At 43.6% G+C, this 19252-nt stretch overlaps 2 protein-coding genes across 2 annotated transcripts in view; both read right to left on the reverse strand.

Annotated features, from left to right (window-relative positions):
• The window catches only part of prpf8 (pre-mRNA processing factor 8), a 35274-nt gene extending 24259 nt beyond the window's left edge, over positions 1–11015 (reverse strand). The window contains exons 1-15 of the mRNA XM_062960658.1: positions 10868–11015; positions 8757–8877; positions 7643–7811; positions 7328–7492; positions 5969–6187; positions 5665–5877; positions 4429–4554; positions 4202–4307; positions 3904–4094; positions 3696–3815; positions 2628–2817; positions 2348–2467; positions 1904–2038; positions 1685–1814; positions 173–369 (exon numbers count right to left, since the gene is read on the reverse strand). Of these exons, the coding sequence (XP_062816728.1) occupies positions 173–369; positions 1685–1814; positions 1904–2038; positions 2348–2467; positions 2628–2817; positions 3696–3815; positions 3904–4094; positions 4202–4307; positions 4429–4554; positions 5665–5877; positions 5969–6187; positions 7328–7492; positions 7643–7811; positions 8757–8862 (2187 nt within the window). The 5' untranslated portion in view covers positions 8863–8877; positions 10868–11015. The remainder of the gene's footprint in view (positions 1–172; positions 370–1684; positions 1815–1903; positions 2039–2347; positions 2468–2627; positions 2818–3695; positions 3816–3903; positions 4095–4201; positions 4308–4428; positions 4555–5664; positions 5878–5968; positions 6188–7327; positions 7493–7642; positions 7812–8756; positions 8878–10867) is intronic.
• A 1277-nt stretch (positions 11016–12292) lies between these two features.
• Positions 12293–19198, reverse strand: tlcd2 (TLC domain containing 2). The gene is made up of 4 exons (XM_003226589.3): positions 19029–19198; positions 18747–18829; positions 16340–16422; positions 12293–13654 (listed from the first exon to the last, which is right to left on the reverse strand). The coding sequence occupies exons 1-4, from the start codon at positions 19196–19198 to the stop codon at positions 13283–13285; spliced, it is 708 nt and encodes a 235-aa protein (XP_003226637.1). The 3' UTR covers positions 12293–13282.
• Positions 19199–19252: the final 54 nt, after the last annotated feature.

The raw sequence follows: 19252 nt of genomic DNA on the forward strand, positions 1-19252 counted from the left end.
TCAATAATAACAATAATAAAATTCAGGGAACTAAAACAAAACAAAGTAACTAAGTAAAAGAAATAAATAAAATCCCTCTACTGTAGAATTAATGCAGTTTGACAAAGAGGGCCCTCTGGTTGATCAAGGAGAGCCCAAAGCCGAAAGGGAGAGGAAAGGGGCTGGGCCTTGCCTTCCAGGGGATGTTGGCCTTCCAGCAGCGCCAGGCCTCGCTCAGGTGCTGCAAGATGGTGCGGGCCTTGTTCTGCTTGATGCCTTCGGGCATCATGTCCAGGATGTCGTGCATCACGGCCGCCCGCAGCTCCAAGTCGAAGTGCGACTCCACTCGCTGCTTGGTCACCGTCTTGGCCACCCCCTTTGAGTGCCGGCCTGAGAGGAAGGAGGAGGGTCGTCGATCAGAAAAGAAGTACCCAAGGGATATCTAGTCCAACCCCTTTCAGCCAAGCAGGAGGAAACAACGGAGGCACCCCTGGATGGCCACCCACCCACCCACCCAGTCTCAGTTTAAAAGCTTCCACAGAAGGAGAACAACATAAACAACAACATTATTACGATCATCAAAGGTTGCTGGCATTATTATTATTGATACAAAGTAATAGTATGACACAGCAAACAAGATATATATGCGGGATTTCGTATCCCAAAATCACAAGTCAAACACTTCCCAAGTGTATCTAGTCCAACTCCTTATTATTATTATTATTATTATTATTATTATTGATACAAAGTCATAGTATGACACAGCAAACAAGATATATATGCTGGATTTCGTATCCCAAAATCACAAGTCAAACACTTCCCAAGTGTATCTAGTCCAACCCCTTATTATCATTATTATTATTATTATTATTATTACTATCATTGATACAAAGTCATAGTATAACACAGCAAACAAGATATAGATGCTGGATTTCGTATCCCAAAATCACAAGTCGAACACTTTCCAAGTGTATCTAGTCCAACCCCTTATTATTATTATTTTTATTATTATTATTAAATCCTAGAGTTGGAAGAGACCTCCAAGGGCCATCTAGTCCAAAACCCCTTCAACCAGGCAGAAAGGCATACTCAAAGCACTCATGACAGATGGCCATCCACCCCAAACCCATTTTCACACAGGGAGACAACATCAAAGCCCTCCCAACAGACTGCCATCCAGCTCCAGAGAAGGCAACTCCATCGTCATCATCAACAATAACAACATCATTATTGTTATAAAAGGTTGCTGGCATTATTATTATGTAACTCTTTAGTTGTATAAGGGTCTTCTAGTCCAAAACCCCTTCAGCCAGGCAGGAAGGCACAGTGAAGTCATGCACAACAGATGGTCGGCCAGCCCAAACCCATCCAGCCTCTGTTTGAAAACCTCCAGAGAAGGAAAGAGGCTCCACTGAACTCCCAGGCAGCTTATACTTCACTAAAGTTGGAGAAATCCCCAAAGTGCACCTAGTCCAACTCCCATCAGCTTGTCAGCATTTCTGACATATGGTCATCTAGCCTTTTGAGTGGCAGCCTGAGAAGAGGAGATGGGGATAGAGCAATTGGAGGGGAGGCACACGCACCACTGAGCGAGATGGACTAAAAGGAAAACATTCTAGAGATTCCCCCAAATGCCACAGATAAGTGAAGTGTCCAGTAGGATGCAGGAAAAAGTTGAGCGGCCCCGCGCCTGGAACTTGCTTACCTTCGAACTGCCTGGCCAGGAGGTTGCCCAGCCATCGCTCCAGCAGCGGGGTGATGCCCCTCATGAAGAAGAGCCAGACTCGCCAGCCGGGAGCCCAGAAGCCACAGCCGGGGCCCTTGCCCACTGGACCCTGCAAGGCAAAAATGGAATCAGACCAGCAGGTGGACCAGGAATCCCACCCAACTTCTTGCCTGATCCCAATCTCTCAGCAGGACTCACTGTGTTGAAGCGGTAATAGATGAGGTGCTTGAGATCCTTGCACATCCGGATCTGACGCATCAGCTTGTACTTGTAGCGGTACATCCCCGTCAGTTGCCCCACGTGCGCAAAGATGTACTGCAGTCCGTCCGCCAACTGGGAGGGGGGAGAAGGAGGGACAACGATGAGGGAAATGCACTTAATAATAATGATGATGATATCATTATCAGCCTTAATAATAATAATGATGATGGTGATAATAATAATGACAGACAAGGACTCAAAAGGAAAAATAAAGTTAATAATATTGTTATTATTGTCTCCTTGGGGAGAAAGGCAGGATGTAAATTGATTATGATGATGATGATTATGATAACAATAGACAAGGCCTCAAGGGGGGTTCCTACATCCCATGGATCCCTGCAATCCCCAACCAACCAATCAGGGCCAGAGCGCAAGACCTACCTGGAAGGCGTCCACGTTCCCCAACCTGTATTGGACGTGGCTGTCCACCACCAGCTTGGTCAGGCGCAGCACCTCCCTGCAGAGGTGGAAGGCATTACCGAAACGGGACTTTTTCCTCTCCTGCAAAAGATGGGAGGGGCCAGAAAGACGTTAATGAGAATCTGCAAGGACAGTGGATCCCTGGGACAACCAAGAAAGCTGCCCCAAGGGCCTGCCACTGACCACACAAGAGGGCTTACATCCCAGTAATTGCAAATGGAGGGGGGAATTAAGGTGTCACCTTGGTAGTGAGGGTCTTGACGGGTTTCAGGTTGAAGTTGTAGTCCAAGTGCAGGTAGTTGAGATTCTTGCGGTGGATGAGGAGGTTGAGCATGTTGTAGCCCTGGCGGCAGACTTGCAGGCCCACCTCCACCCAATCCAGTTTGGTCGATTGGAAGAACTTGGTGGCCTTGAAAGAGCGGAAGAGGTACCTGGAATAATAATAATAATAATAATAATAATAATAATAATAATAATAATTAGACAAAGCCTCAGGGGGAGTCCCTACATCTCAGGGAAGGAGGGAGGCACCATGAGGACAGTGAATATTAAGATTAATAGTAACAATAATAACAGTATAATAATGTATACTAATATATACAGTAGAGTCTCACTTATCCAAGCTAAACGGGCCGGCAGAAGCTTGGATAAGCGAATATCTTGGATAATAAGGAAGGATTAAGAAAAAGCCTATTAAACATCAAATTAGGTTATGATTTTACAAATTAAGCAGCAAAACATCATGTTATACAACAAATTTGACAGAAAAAGCAGTTCAATGCGCAGTAATGTTATGTTGTAATTACTGTATGTATGAATTTAGCACCAAAATATCACAATATATTGAAAACATTGAGTACAAAAATGCCTTGGATAATCCAGAAACTTGGATAAGAGAGGCTTGGATAAGTGAGACTCTACTGTATATATATACATATACATATACACATACATACACATATACACACTATATATTGACATTCTATAATAATATATACATATATCATATATATATATATACACACACACACACACACACACACACACACACAATAGACATTTATAATATACTGTAATGTAATAATAATTATAATTTTATAATGTATGTGGGGAATATTTGTTTCTATATGAGTGTGTGTGTATATATGTTATTATTAATAATAACAGCAGCTGAGGCAGTTTCTCCTCTGAGCCAGCAGAGAAATGCCTTCCCAACTCCCCTCCCCTGGGCCTTCTCATGAGGCTGAATTGGACATCTGGGCTCTGGCCACTTGACCCCAGAGAAAGTCAGGGCAAGAGGGGTGCTCACCTTTTCTTCTGAGCCTTGGGTGGCCGGTGCTTGAGTGCATTCAGGACGTAGTACTTAAGGAGCTTCTGGTAGGAGACCCGCACTTTGACCGGCTGCCCCGCCGGACAGTGCTCCCGATACCTGCAGGCCAAAAGGGCAAGAGATTGAGAAAGGACGATGCACAGCCCCAGCCCCAACACAAAGGTCACAATGAGCTCTGGGCCTGTACCAGTTCTTGACGAGAGGGATGTCGAGGGCCCGTCGGGTGCGTCCAGAGCGCAGATTGAAGGGTCGGGGAGCCCAGAGCAAGGCAATGCCGTTGGCCGTGTTGTCAGTGTAGAGCGGAGTCTCCTTCAGGAAGGGCTCCACAAACTCCGGCAACTCAAACTCCTCATCATCCTCCGGGAGCGGCTCCTGGCTCTGTAAGAATCATGAGACACAATGAAGAACCCCATCCTTTGGGGCTCCCAAAGGGGGCTGAGGAAGGCACGCAAAATGGCCAGTCCTTCCCACCATCCTTCGCCCACCTTGACGGAATGCCTGTGGGAGATGGGGTTGATGAGGGGGTCGAAGTAGAAGGCCGGCAGGTCAGGGTCCTCCGTCTTGATGAAGACCACGTTGGGTGTGTGGTACCTGCAGGAGACGGGTTTGGGATGAAGCAGAGGCCCCAAATGTTCTTGCTCTTGCCCCCCATCATTTACCATGATCCCCACCAAGGTCAGGTCAGGCCAGCCCAGCCTCCGCAAGGTCTCACCAGGTGAGGTGAACATGATGGGGCAGATTGTTATACAGGTAAGGGAAGGCAATCTTGTACTCCGTCCGGATGGGCTGCCGGATGATGATCTTGTTGATGTCGTTGAACTCGTTCCAGTCTTCGTCCCTTTGGGAAGCAGGAGGAAATAAAAATCAGATGAAGGCACACTTAGGCTCCCAAAACATAGACAGATAGGGTTCCAGGAGGGCATTATTAGTCATTATTACTATTACTATTAGCAGAAGGAGAGAAAGAAAGTCAGGTGAAGTCACACTTGGGCTCCAGATAGCCAGCAATTTTTAACTATAAAACTCATGTGTTTAATGTATTTTATTTTTTCTTCTTTTAATATGTATTTCATGGAAATATGTCTTAATATATGCATTTTACATAATGCTTTTTAATGTGTTTTAAACTGTGTTGTGCCCCGCCTCAAGCTTTGAGGAGAGACGGATAAGGAACAAAAATCATCATCATGATTATTGTTAAGCAAGGAAAGATTTGTTTGTATGAGTGAGCTTTTAATAATGACGATTATTATCATTATTGTTAGCATAAAGGAGGGAAAGAAAGTCAGGTGAAGGCACGCTTTGGCTCCAAAAACAAGGAAGGACTGGGTTCAAGAAGTGGACTTTTAATAATAATGATGATGTAAATAATTTTATTTCTTGTAATTTTTCTATGACAAGAATGTTGACCAGTTCAATCTAAAAGCACATTTAGACCCCAAAACAAGAAAAAGTTAGGTTCCAGAAGTAAATTTTAGTAAAAATAATAAAAATTATTATTAATTTTAATATAACAAAATTATTTATTAGCAGTAGGAAAGAGGGGTAGAAAGCAAGTCAGATGACAACACACTTTAGCTACAAAAACAGGAAAGATTTGGTTCCAGAAACTGACTTATAATAATATTGTTATTACTTCATTTCTTACCCACCTTTTCTGGTGACTTTTATATGAAAATAATGTGAACTTTGACCAGCTCTGCTACCACAAACCCATCCAGAACCGACAAATGGTCAGACTACCTGGAACCTTGAAAGAAACACCCACCACTTTCAAGGTCCAAAGATAATACTGAGGATAATCCCCTTTTAATATATATTTTGATGGGTTGCATTTTAACTAGGCTCCAAGTTTTGGTTGTATATAAATGTAGTCAACTAGGTCGAGCTGAAAGCAGACGTGGGTAATAAATAAAAAGGTATTTATCTTTATCTATTATTGACTCACTGGAGGTTGATGTCCCGGACCAGGGGCTCAAACTTGGGCCCTCCGGGGATGGCCATGTTGAGGGCCTTGGAGGTGAAAAAGGCCTTCAGGTCGAACAGGTAGAAGTAGTTGTCATCCACCAGGTCTGTGAGCAGCTGGTTGGCCAAGCGGTAAAGTGTGGACATCATGGGGAGGGTGAACTGCCAGCGCTGGTAGGTGGAGCCATTGACGTACCTAAAGGGCCCAGGACACAGAAAGAAAAGAGAGGGTCACATCCTGGACACCTTCCGCTTCCCCAGCTCCATAATCAAAGGACGAGACCCACTTGCGGTTGTCCTTTAGGGGCTGGTGGTCGTAGAACCAGTCCAGGACGGGGGCGTCTTCCTCAGGGTCCAGCTCCAGCTGGATGGCCTCTAGGGGCTCCACGTCCAGGATGTTGTCGGCATAGTCCAGAGGGGGCTCCTCGTCATCAAAAGGGGGGAAGCGCATGCGCTTGAAGTGACGGCGATCCCGCTTCTCCCGGCGCATCATGATCCACATGGACCTGGGGAGAGCCGCAGACATCTAGTTGGACGGGATCCCCCACAAAAGGCTGTCCAGTACAAACCCCTTTCTGCCAGGCAGGAAAAGCACAATCTGATCCCTCCCGACAGATGGCCACCCAGTCCATCACTTCTCAGAATCATTGAATACGAGATGAAAGAGACTGCTAGAGGCCATCAAGTTCAATCCCCTTCTGCCAAGCAGGAAAAGCACACTCTGATTCCTCTCGACAGATGGCTATCCAGCCCATCACTTCATAGAATCACAGAATACAGGAGTTGGAAGAGACCTCCAGAAGCCATCCAGTCCAACCCCCTTTCTGCCAGGCAGGAAAAGCACCATTCAATCCCTCTCGACATATGGCCATCCAAGCCCATCACTTCATAGAACATTAGACTCCGAAGGTTAGAAAACACCTCCAGAGGTCATCCAGTTCAAACCGCTTCTGCTCAGCAGGAAAAGCACAATCCAAAGTACTCCCAGCAGATGGATGTCCAGCCTCTTAGAAAATTAGCACATTTATGGAGAAGGCTCTATACCCTTTAAAGACATCTAGAGTTGGAAGGGACCCTTCCAGTCCAACCTGGTTCTGTCATGAAGAAAGACACCAACTGATCCCACCTGATAGATGGCCATCTAGCCACAGATATGATAGACACACTACATCCTATGATACATCTGCAAAAGAATCTTAGAGTTGGAAGAGTCCTCAAGGGCTATCTAACATTAAGGCACCATCCAAGCCCTCCCGAGAGAATGGCCTCTGCTTAACAATTTCAAAAGCTGGAGACTTCATCTATTCCATATTAAAGTTCATAGAATCCTACAGAGTTGGAAAAGAAGCCCGAATAGGGCCATCTAATCTAACCCCCTTCTGCCATGAAGATACCATCCAAACCAGCCTGACTGGCAGTCATCCCACCTCTGTTAAAAATCCATACCATAGAATCCTAGAGTTGGAAGAGAAGCCCAAGGGCCATCTAGTCCAACTCCATTGTGTTAGAAAGGAAAATAAAATAGAAGGTACAATAAAACCCTCCCAACAGATGGTCATCCAGCCTTGCAGACATTAGCAGGTTCATGGAGACATAGGACTAAAGAATCAAAAGACTCCCTGGAGTTGGAAGGGACCCCCGCTTACCCCCACTGGGCGATGTAGACGGGCTCAATGACCCACGGGATCTCATTCACGAAGGAAATGGCGCCAGTGATGTGGTACAGGACGGGGACGTCGCGGATCTGTTCCCAGGGCATTGGCATGTTCTCCAAGAGCTTCAGCACCGCATGAGGCATGTATTTCAAGGCCCTAACGGAGGTCACAGAAGAGAAAGAGAAGGAAGTTTTGGTTGCTAAATGGCAAGGAATTCAGTCCAAAGAATCCCAAACTGAGTTTTCTGGCTATCCCCAAAGCCTGCAATATTCCTACACATGTTAATCTTGCAAAGCCTCTTCTCACCCCAAATAGACCCGCTTGTCATGCCGGAACTTCCTGTTGGTCATGTCTCCATGGTCGCGGATGATCTTCCTCACATGCTCCGGAGGCATGTCCTCCTTCTGTGCGTCCACAAAGCCAAACTTCCGCTTCTCGGCGTAGCGCTTGGCCTGCAGCTGCTGCCATTTGCGGGCTGAGAAAGCCAGAAAACACGCACAATGAAGACAGGCCTTTCCCTAAAAACGCCCAAGCATCCCCCAAATTTGAATTATCCTGCCAGGATCCTATAATTAGGGCGTGCTATATGTTATGAGTTTCGTTATTATTTTTATTTCTACCTTTTCTCTCTGAAAAAGAAATTCAAATTAAAGCCAATATAATGTAAAACCTAAAATATACAAACTTTAAAATAAAATTAAATATCAACAGTAAAAAATAAAGTATTATTATTACTTATATCATAGTATTTCTATTTAAAGAACGGACTCAAAGCAGTTCACAGTAAAACCAATACCATACAATCTAAAGCCTTAAAATATACAAATATTAAGGCAGAATTGAATATTAACAAAATACATATAAGCTATTATTATGTGGATCCTGCTTTTTCTCTTTAAAAAAGACTCAAAGCAGCTTACAGTAAAACCAATAGATACAATTTCAAACCCCCTAAAATATACAAACATTAAAATAGAATTAAATATCAATAATATTACTATATAATAAATAACAATAACAACAACAATAAAAACTTTTATTTATATCCCGCCACCACCTCCCAGACAGACAGGGCAGCTCACAGAACACTCAAGGTGTAACATGCAAAATACAGAAAGTGCAAACAAAATGTAAACAAACAGTTAACATATCATCACAAATTCACAGTAACCCACAGTTAAAAACAATAAAAAAGCAATTGCTGTAGGTAAAAACAGCAGTATTTGATCTCAGAATTGTAAAGTGCTTGACAGAGAATCTGAAGGTCCTCATATGTATTATTAAATAATCCAAACCTGTTTGAAACAGTTAAAACTCTTCAATCTGATCAAATAACACATGACCCATGATGGAACAATATGACAGATCAGCCTGGATATGTCAAGCAACAAGATGATATAAGAGAATTAATATATCGTACCTTTCTCCTGAAGCTTCTCCTCTGACATGTAGTCTGGCAGAGGGGCCAAAGGGGCCGGCATCGGAGGGCAGGGTCCCCGGAAGGGAGGGAACACGCCAGTTGCCATGGCTGCAGATCAGGCCTAGGGGAAGAGAAGCAGACACGTTATTATTATTATTATTACTATTATATTTATTTATACCCCATTTTATCTCCTCAAAGGGGATTCATATTGATAGGTTAGATTCCAGGAGAGCCTTTTGTAACTAATAATTTTATAAATAAAATTATTATTATCACGTCATGTGTTTTGGCCATTATCCTGTGTTATTAATGCATATTTTACAGAAATGCTTTGATATGTATCTTTTTATAGAAATGAATTTTAATGTATGTTTGTGGAATTTTTATAGTGTTGTCGAAGGCTTTCATGGCCGGAATCACTAGGTTGCTGTGAGGTTTCTGGGCTGTCTCGCCATGTTCCAGAAGCATTCTCTACTGACGTTTCACCCATATCTATGGCAGGCATCCTCAGAGGTCTATTGGAAACTAGTCAATATATCTGTGGAATGATGTCCAGGGTGGGAGAATGAACTCTTGTCTGTTGGAGGCATGTGTGAATGTTGCAATTAATTAGTACTGAATAGCCTTGCAGCTCTTTTGAAGTCTCAATTGGCCTGTAGAGGCCAGTTTAGGTGGTTCAGTTCCCCTTGGAGATGGGCTTTGCAGATTCCTTTTGCAGTCTGCCAGGGATTTAATTGTGCTTCTTTTTTGACCTGGTTGATGGTTGGAATTTTTATGTAGATATCTATCAGTGTTTTCTCTAAACTGTGTGCTCCAATTGTTGATTGGGTTTGTGGATAACTAGGACATCTAGAAATGACAGTTGAACTGAATCACCTAAACCTAGACTGGGCTCTACAAGCCAATGGAAATTCAGACATCAGAAGAGCTGCAAGATCAAGAACAAATCGGGAGAGAAAAGACAAAGATCCACCCAGAGGAAAAGTGTTCTTACTATACATCAAGGGAACCAATGACCGCATAGGGAAGGAAATGAAGAAACACAACATACACACCCAACAAGAAATCCAACAAATGCTAGGTCCAGCAAAGGACAAGGAGTTTACTGTATACCATGGAGCTGCAAACAAATCTGCATTGGGACCCCCAAACGCAGCATTGCCCAGACACAAATGAAGGAACATGAAAGGCGCTGCAGACTATTTCAATCAGAGAAGTCTGCCAAAACAGAGAAACTGATGAAACATCCTGGACACTGCATGTTATTTAACAACACTGAAATGCTGGACCACTCTAACAATCATGATGTCAGACTACACAGAGAAGCCATTGAAATCCGCAAGCATGTGGACAATTTCAACAGAAAAGAGGAGACCATGAAAACGTACAAAATCTGGCTACTAGTATTAAAAAATCTCCAAAATCAGGACAGTAAATAAAGAAAACTGAGGAATTCCTGATAGGATCAAGGATCAAGGCCAGTTAACACCTTCCAACAAAGGCTCAGGAAGGAAGCAGCCAGGCTTTGAAGTTGCAAGGCTATTCGATGATAACTAAGGTGGCCAATTGCAACATTCACACTTGCCTCCAACAGACAAGAGTTCTTTCTCCCACCCTGGACATCATTTCACAGATATATTAACCTTACTTTGCCTAGTTTCCAACAGACCTCACAACCTCTGAGAATGCCTGTCATAGATGTGGAAGAAATGTCAGGAGAGAATGCTTCTGGAACATGGAAAACTCACAGCAACCCATGAAAGCCTTCGACAACATATTATTATTATTATTATTATTATTGAGACACACAGAGTGAGCAAAATGCTTTTAATTTCCAGTCTAGGCCAAGGACTCCTGCCATATCCAAAGCAAGCTCATGCAGGCAAGACCTTGACCTATCAGAAGCGGTTAAGAGGGAAAGTAGCCAATCAGCAAACAATATGTAAATCTGAGCAGCTTTAGGCCTAGAGCCGCTTTTGCCGCCTCCTTTGCGTAAATGAGAAACACCTTTTCTGCCTCTTCCTTGATAATAAGATATAAAGTATCTTATTATGCATATGCAAATATGCAAAACTATAAAGGGAATATAATTCGGAATGAATACTGACCCTCCGGCCTTCTCTTTCCCCTTCTCTCCTTCCTTTCTTCCTTCTTCTTTTGCTCTCAGGAGAGGGACTCTTAATGGCGGCCACGTTCGCCGCCGCTGCGTGAGAGCCACACACTGCGCAGGCGCGACTCTCCGGAAACGGATAAGGCGGGAGGTAATCACGCCGCAAGCTAATCGGTGGGCGCTTTGAGTCAAGACAGACGTGGAGGACGACCAATCAGTGATACGGAGGGGGAGCCAGCGGTAGATGAAATGGCTGTGCCCTCTTAAAGGTACAGGGAGCTCCATGGAATTGAATCACACAACAGCCCTGCGAGGCAGACCAAGTTGAGACAATCGTTGACCTCCTTGTGGGACACGGCTCCCTTTATAGTAACAGTGTTCCCCCTCGACAATGTTATTATTATATTTATATTATATGGGGGCCCCTGGTGGCACAGTGTGTTGAAGCGCTGAGCTGCCGAACTTGCCGCCCAAAAGGTCCCAGGTTCAAATCCCAGGAGTGTAGTGAGCACCCGCTGTTAGCCCCAGCTCCTGCCAACCTAGCAGTTCGAAAACCTGCCAATGTGAGTAGATCAATAGGTACCGCTCCAGCGGGAAGGTAACAGCGCTCCATGCAGTCATGCCTATGACCACATGATCTTGGAGTTGTCTACGGACAACGCCGGCTCTTCGGCTTAGAAATGGAGATGAGCACCAACCCACAGAGTCGGTTACAACTTGACTTAACGTCAGGGGAAGCCTTTACCTTTTATTATATTATATATTGGAATCTAAAGCCTTTGACTGTGTGGATCATAATAAACTGTGGCAAGTTCTTGGTGGTATAGGGAGACCAAGCCACCTTGTCTGTCTCCTGAGGAATCTGTATAACAAATGGCCAAGTAGTAACAGTAAGACCAGACCACGGAACGACAGACTGGTTCACGATTGGGAAAGGAGTGCAGCAGGGTTGCATAGTCTCACCCTCCCTATTCAACTTGTACGCAGAACACATTATGCGAGATACGTGCTGGACGGCCAACAGGGAGGTCTAGTCTGGGGCTGGTCCATGAGGTCACAAAGTCAGAAGCGACGGAACAAATAAACAGCAAAATGGTCTGCTGACCTGCTGTTGGTGTGCATCGGGGATCAGCACTCCCGTCATTGCTATTCATACTCTGCATGGACCCTGCTACATACAGCAGATCTGCCGACTATGCATCCCTGGACACTCCTCAATGCAGATGACATAGCAGTTGGCCACAGCCACACATGTGGTGTGACAGACTCAGTGAAAATGGACTTCCATTTATCTGGAATGTGCCCTTCAAATTGGAAAAACAATACAAATTAATAGACAAGCACTAAAGAAGGTTGGTTTCCATTCTGTAGTATTGCAAAATCCCCCACTCTGGGACCAGAGGATTAAACGCCAACATCGTCCTTTTCAGAATTAATTTTTTTATTAATTATTATCACTGTTACTCCGTATAAACATATGAATACAACTGGTTATCCAATATATATATATATATATTACAATTACAATAATAATAATAAAAAGGGAGCATGTGTGTGCATTTATTTCCCCTCTAAAAAGCTCTGAGCAGGTTAAAGGCACAGCCCTCAACTTCAAGGAAAGGCTCGGCAATGGCGGCTGGTATCCCTGAATTCTCCAAAGCCCAGTCTTGAGGCAACGAGAGCGAAGGAGCAGAGCAATCTGTTTTGGGTTAAGGAAAGATCTATAAACGGACTTCGTGTGAATGGGCGGCTTCCCAATAGAGCTTAATAGAGCCCGACTTTTGGTGCCAGGCTCCCAAAATCCCTGCCCTTTCGCCTGTCTCTCCCAATCCCTTGAGAAATGTACCGACCACACATTTATCTCTGAGCGAAATAATTGTTATTATCAACTATTATTATTAATCATTATTATTAAGCATGAATCATAATCATTATTACCACAATAATTATAAAAAATCATTAATTTGTGTTTATTGCCATCACTAATAATTTATTGTTATAATTATTACTATTAAGGATGGTGACGAAATAATAGTAATATTAATAATCATTATTAATGATGGCAATCAATGATCATTATTAATGATGGTAATAAATAATTATTATTGATGGTGATCAATAATAACGATTAATTATTAATGATGGCGATCAATAATAATGCTGATAATTAACTATTATTACGGGTAATTTGCCATTTGAATTCTTTGGCTTTTTTTAGGGATGTCCTGCTACTTCTCCCCAAGGAATAGCAAGGGCTTTTGATCTCTCCGATAAAGAGCTTCGTCCCCTGGGCCCTGCTCTTAGAGAGGCTCTATTTTGGAAACTCCGCCTTTGTCATGTCACACCTTTGCTGTGACCGATGGCTGGCGAAGGGTCACCTGAGATCCTCCAGCCCTTCCCGTTTCCCAGGCGGTCACTTGTCCTTCTCCCGCTGCCCGGAGGAGAGGAAGTCGCTGCGCAGGAGGCGGCAGAAGAGGATGATGTTCATGGGCATCATGATGGACATGCCCACCAGGCTAAGGGCGTAGGGACCCGTGGGGACAATCTCCCGGTGCAGCACCAGCCAGCGCGTCATCCAAGCCAAGGTGCTGATGCGGAAGACCAGGTAGGTGCCCAGGTTGAGCAGGCGGGTCAGCCGGTAGGAGGCGGCCCCCGGGGCCCGGCCGGCCATCCGCAGCAGGCTGCGCAGGTGCAGAAAGACCGAGTTAACCTCCACCAGCAGGGCCACCATGGCGAAGCCTACAAAGCGGCCGGTGAGGAAGGCGAAGCCGAAGCAGACGATCACCTGGGGAGGAAGGGTCAGGAAGTGAAGGGGGAAACCATGCAGATGAACAGTAATAATAATAATATAATAAAACTTTATTTATACCCCGCCACCATCTCCCCATGGGGACTCGGGGCGGCTTACGTGGGGCAAAGGCCCGAACAACATTGACAAAAGAAACAACAATATAAATACAGTTCACAGTATAAAAGATAAAAACAGCAATACTATATAAAACAAGAATACTAAAACAGTTGATAATTACTGTATTTACGAATTTAGCATCAAAATATCATGATACTGTATATTGAAAACATTGACTACAAAAATGCCTTGGATAATCCAGAACTTTGGATAAGTGAGTCTTGGATAAGTGAGACTGTATTGTACACAATTATAATAATGTATTATTATTTTTATACAGTAGAGTCTCACTTATCCAACATAAACGGGCCAGCAGAACGTTGGATAAGCGAATATGTTGGATAATAAGGAGAGATTAAGGAGAAGCCTATTAAACATCAAATTAGGTTATGATTTTACAAAGCAAGCCCCAAAACATGTTATACAACAAATTTGACAGAAAAAGTAGTTCAATATGCAGTAATGCTACGTAGTAATTACTGTATTTACGAATTTAGCACCAAAATATTATGATGTATTGAAAACATTGACTTCAAAAATGTGTTGGATAATCCAGAACGTTGGATAAGTGAGACTCTACTGTATTTCATTACATTATAATATTATTATCAATATTATTGTAAGTTCTTCCTACCAATTCTTCCCCTTGTGGGTGAGAAGGGCAGGATAGAAATGTTGTATTAAATAATAATAAATCAATATTGTCTAACGCTGCAGCCACCAAACTGCAAACTCTCCCTGTTGGTTCAATGCCAGGAAGGGAAGTGCCTATTATTCAGCTCCTCCGGGACTTAGGCAGGATTTTCGAGGAAAGGATGGCTGCCTTCCAAGGAGCATCCTCCTCCCTTCTTTTGCCCTTCAACTGCAGATTGGAGACCCTTCCATCCACCTGTAGTGCAGACACTAATTGGATTAGTGTTGATTTTAAATGCCCGGATTAGACTGATTATGGAAGTGTCCTTTTGGACCCATCTGGCAGCAGCTTCCAAGGAAAGGATGCCCGCATATCTCTCTCCAAGGGAGGAGAACTCATCTTGGGGAGAAGGGTCTGAACATGCCCAGGGACACATCTGGCCCCTTCCTGCCTGGGCCGCAGGAGTAAACACACCCAGGAAAGGGGAATGAAAGAAATAAAGAAAGGGAGGGAGGAAAAAAGGGAGGAAGCAAGGTCTTCTCTACCTTCTGTGGCTCTGAAAAAGAGACTTCGAGACATATGTTTAGCCTGCAGAAGAGAAGGTTGAGAGGAGGCATGGGAGCCATGGATAAATATATGAAAGGGTGTCCTAAGGAAAAGGGAGCAGGCTTGTTTTGTAACTGTCACTCAGAGCAGTGGGTTCAAACAACAGGAAAGGAGATTTCAAATGATCTTGAAATAATGCACTTTTATATGACTGCCCCCATTTTATCCATCAGTGGTGATGCTTGGTTTTACCTAATTTTTATATAGTTAGTTCTTTTTAGGAGCCAACTCAGGATTTTATCAAGCATGTTTGATAAGTTTATATGATCTTATTTGTTTTATTGTTGTGTTTTATATTGTCTGTTTGGCCTGGGCTTGGCCCCATGTAAGCCGCCCTGAGTCCCCTTGGGGAGATGGGGCGGGGTATAAAAATAAAATTGTTATTATTATTCTGTGTTTTAAATGTAATTGAATTATTTAATTGTTTATTTTTGTTCGATTGTTGCGTGGATCCTGTTTTTAATTATTGATACTTGTTTTAACTTCTTATGTTTGTCCCTATTTTGGGTTTGGCCCCATGTTAGCTGCCCTGAGTCCCTTCGGCGAGTGGCAGGATAGAAAAATAAAGTATTATTATTATTACTATTATTTTATTTACCCTTACAAATTCCATTCACATACAATACATTATATTATTAGCATAGTACAATACTAGCATTAAATTACTATATTGTACTATATCATTACATTGTAATATTATTAGTAATATTACATTTAATATATAATATATAATTAATATTATTAAATTGTATTATCAGTATTATATTGTAATAGATTATAATATTATCAATATTATATGTATATGCAATATATTATATTATTATATATTATAAATCAAGTTGTATATTATATACTATATTATTATTATTATTATTATTCCACCTGAACATTAGGAAGAACTTCCTGACCATAAGGAGCTGTTCAGCAATGGAACTCTCTGCCTCCTCAGAGTCTGGTGAAAGCTCCTTCCTTGGAAGCTTTGAAATGGAGGCTGGATGACCATCTGTCAGGGGTGGTTTGATTGTGCTTTTCATACATGGCCAGGTGTTTGACTAGATGGCCCAAGGGGGTCTCTTCCAACTCTAGGATTCTTTAAGTGGGATAGAAATACTACCACCAATCATAATACTTGTGTGTGCTTAGGCTCTCACTGGAGATGACTTAAATGTAGACGGAAGTGCATTAGAGGTTATTATATATTTGAGGTTATACAACGGTGTCCCTTCCTGGCAAGCACCCAAGGCCCAGCCCTGCCCTTGTGTAAGCGCCAAAGAAGCCATCGGTTACAAAACCCCGGCCTTTGCTCTCAGGGCTCCACTTACCACCGAATGATGGAAGAGCAGCTCCCAGCACTGCTGCAGCGTCTGGTTGCTGGCCATGTCCACAAAGTCCTGCAGGAAGTACCCTAAAGAGGAGGGAAGCAGAGTTGAAGCAGCCCAGCCCTGACAGCAATTTCCTTCTCTCATTCTTTCTTTCGGCCCTGTTTTATATCCCGAGGATAGCAGGAGTATCTAATCTCCGGCTGTAATTTGTGGGAAGGGCTTCCCTTTGATGCCAATCTGCACTTCCTTTTTGAGGGCTTTTAAATTGCTCTCCTAATGGGGCGCTTTGATCTTCCTCCAGACTTTGCGGGAATGCCTCCTGGGCCCTTTCTGGATACAGAGGGTGGGGTTGTGCTCTCTCTCTATCTATCTATCTATCTATCTATCTATCTATCACAGAGGGAAAAGGGGCCTTTAAGGGGGATACAGAGCCGGCATGGGCAAACTTCAGCCCTCCCTCCAGGTGTTTTGGATTCCCACCATTCCTAACAGCCTCAGGCCCTTTCCTTTTCCCTCTCAGGGTCCCACAAACTGTGATAGTGATCCCGTCTGAGAGTTTGAGGCTGGTGCCTGGGTCTATTTTAGCCCTTCACATGAGGAGATCCCTCTCTTAATAATAATAACAATAATAATAATTGTGTTTTCGAAGGCTTTAATGGCCAGGATCACAGGGTTGTTGTATGTTTTCCGGGCTGTGGGGCCATGTTCCAGAAGTATTCCAGAATACATAATACCAACCTGTCTGCTGTGTCATCGGTTGGGAGCCCCTCCTCCCAAGGAATAACTGTCACTCTGGGGTCAGAGTGAAGAAGGGGTGGGGGGGAGGAAGACATCATACCAACCTGAGAGCCAGGAAGGTAGTTCCATCTTGTCTCCTGTGCCATAGCAACATGCCATGCTAATTTTATATACATATATATATAATATATATAATAATTTATAAATATATAATACATTGTATATACATATAATATTGATTATAATATTATAATGGAATACAATATTAAACTACTAATAATACAATATAGTAATATTAATTATAAATGTAATATTACTAATAATATTACCATATAATTATATAGTACAATATAGTAATTTCACGCTTATATTGTGCTATTCTAATAATATATTGTATGTTCATTTGATTTGTAAGCCGCTCTGAGTCCCCTTCAGGGTGAGAAGAGCGGGACATAAATGTAGTAAATAAATACATAAATAAATCTTTCCTAACGTTTCGCCCACATCTATGGCAGATACCTCACAACCTCTGAGGATACTTGCCATAGATGTGGGCAAAACATCAGGAGAGAATGCTTCTGGAACATGGCCATACAGCCTAGAAAGCATACCACAACCCAATAGTAATACTTCATTTTTCTGTCCCGCCACCATCTCCCCGAAGGGACTCGGGGCGGCTAACATGGGGTCCAGCCCAAAACAGAAACAAAATATAACAGTCATGACGATTATCTAGAGCTAAAAACAATGATACAACAATCAAATAAAATAAGCAATTAAAACACAGCATGCGATAAAACACATAATAACCAAGACAAACGGGGTAATTTGCCAGATTGTGAGCCGCCCTGAGTCCCTTCGGGTGAGAAGGGCGGCATATAAATGATGGAAATAAATAAATAAAGATACAAACATCAACTACTACAGATAAAAAGGGGTCGGGCATATAAAAATACACAATTTCAAGGCTTTTTAATGAAGTGCCTGGACAAGTGTCAGAGAGACAACTGGGATCATGTGGGACAGGGTAAATAGGAAAGGAAATAAAGTAATGGAGGTCTATCACCTATCTAAAAAAAAGGTAGAAAGAAGAGGAAGGCAGGAAAGGAAAGAAGGGAGGGAAAAGGAAATAATAATAATTTTACATCACACAGTCCTAGACACTTGGGAAGTGATCAACTTGTGATTTTGTGATATGAAATCCAGCATGTCTATCTTGTTTGCTGTGTCATACAATAAAATAATTTTATTTTTATACCCCGCCCCATCTCCCCAAAGGGACTCGGGGTGGCTTACATGGGGCCAAGCCCAGGCCAAACAAGCAATACAAAACACAACAATAAAACAAATCAATCAATAATAAAACAAATCATAAAACTAATAAGGTCACATAAAATAGACATAAAAGAAAGCGACAGAGGGAGGAAAAGTCCCCCCAGTGAATTGAAAGGGATCAGTAGCAACAAGACTCCTTTTCTTCCGGAACCCGTACAAACAATAAAATAGAATCAACTATCCTGAAAGGGTAGGGCCACCCTTGGGGGTGAAGTGGCCGGTGGGCGAGAGGGATATACAGCTGTGACAGGCAGGAAACTATTGGGCGCGGTTGTTTTGCCTGTGCCAGCCACGTGACTGTCCCCGAGGGGAGGGGAAAGGGGCGGGAACCCACCGAGAGAGACCCCGAGGAGGCGGTGCGAGGCGGGCGAGTGTCCCTCGATGAGGTCCTGGGCCATGCTTGGGTGCAGCGCGAACCTGAAGCGGGACAAGAAAGGGTTAAGAATGTTAAAAGGTAGGCTTGAGACAAACTTGGGCCCTCCAGGGGCTTTGGACTCCAACTCCCACAACTCCTAACAGCCGGGACGGCTGTTAGGAATTGTGGGAGTTGGAGTCCAAAGCCCCTGGAGGGCCCAAGTTTGCGCATGCGTGCTCGGGGGTCTTCCCTCACACTCACCCGAGGAGCGCGCCTGCGCCGCTGAGGAGGCTGTGTGCCAACGAGGTCCACAGGTTGCGCCACTTCCACGGATTTCCCCTCGCGGGAGAGGGCGCCAGCCGCTCCAGCCCCGCGTTCAGCAGCCGGAAAGCCCCCGCCGAGGCCCCCACCAGCGCCACGCCGCTCTCCATCGCCAGTCAGGCTCTCAAATGAGCTTCCCTCGCCTCAGCCTCCCGCTCGACGCC

This window comes from Anolis carolinensis, unplaced genomic scaffold, assembly GCF_035594765.1.
Source record: "Anolis carolinensis isolate JA03-04 unplaced genomic scaffold, rAnoCar3.1.pri scaffold_7, whole genome shotgun sequence".
In the NCBI taxonomy this organism is placed as follows: domain Eukaryota; kingdom Metazoa; phylum Chordata; class Lepidosauria; order Squamata; family Dactyloidae; genus Anolis; species Anolis carolinensis.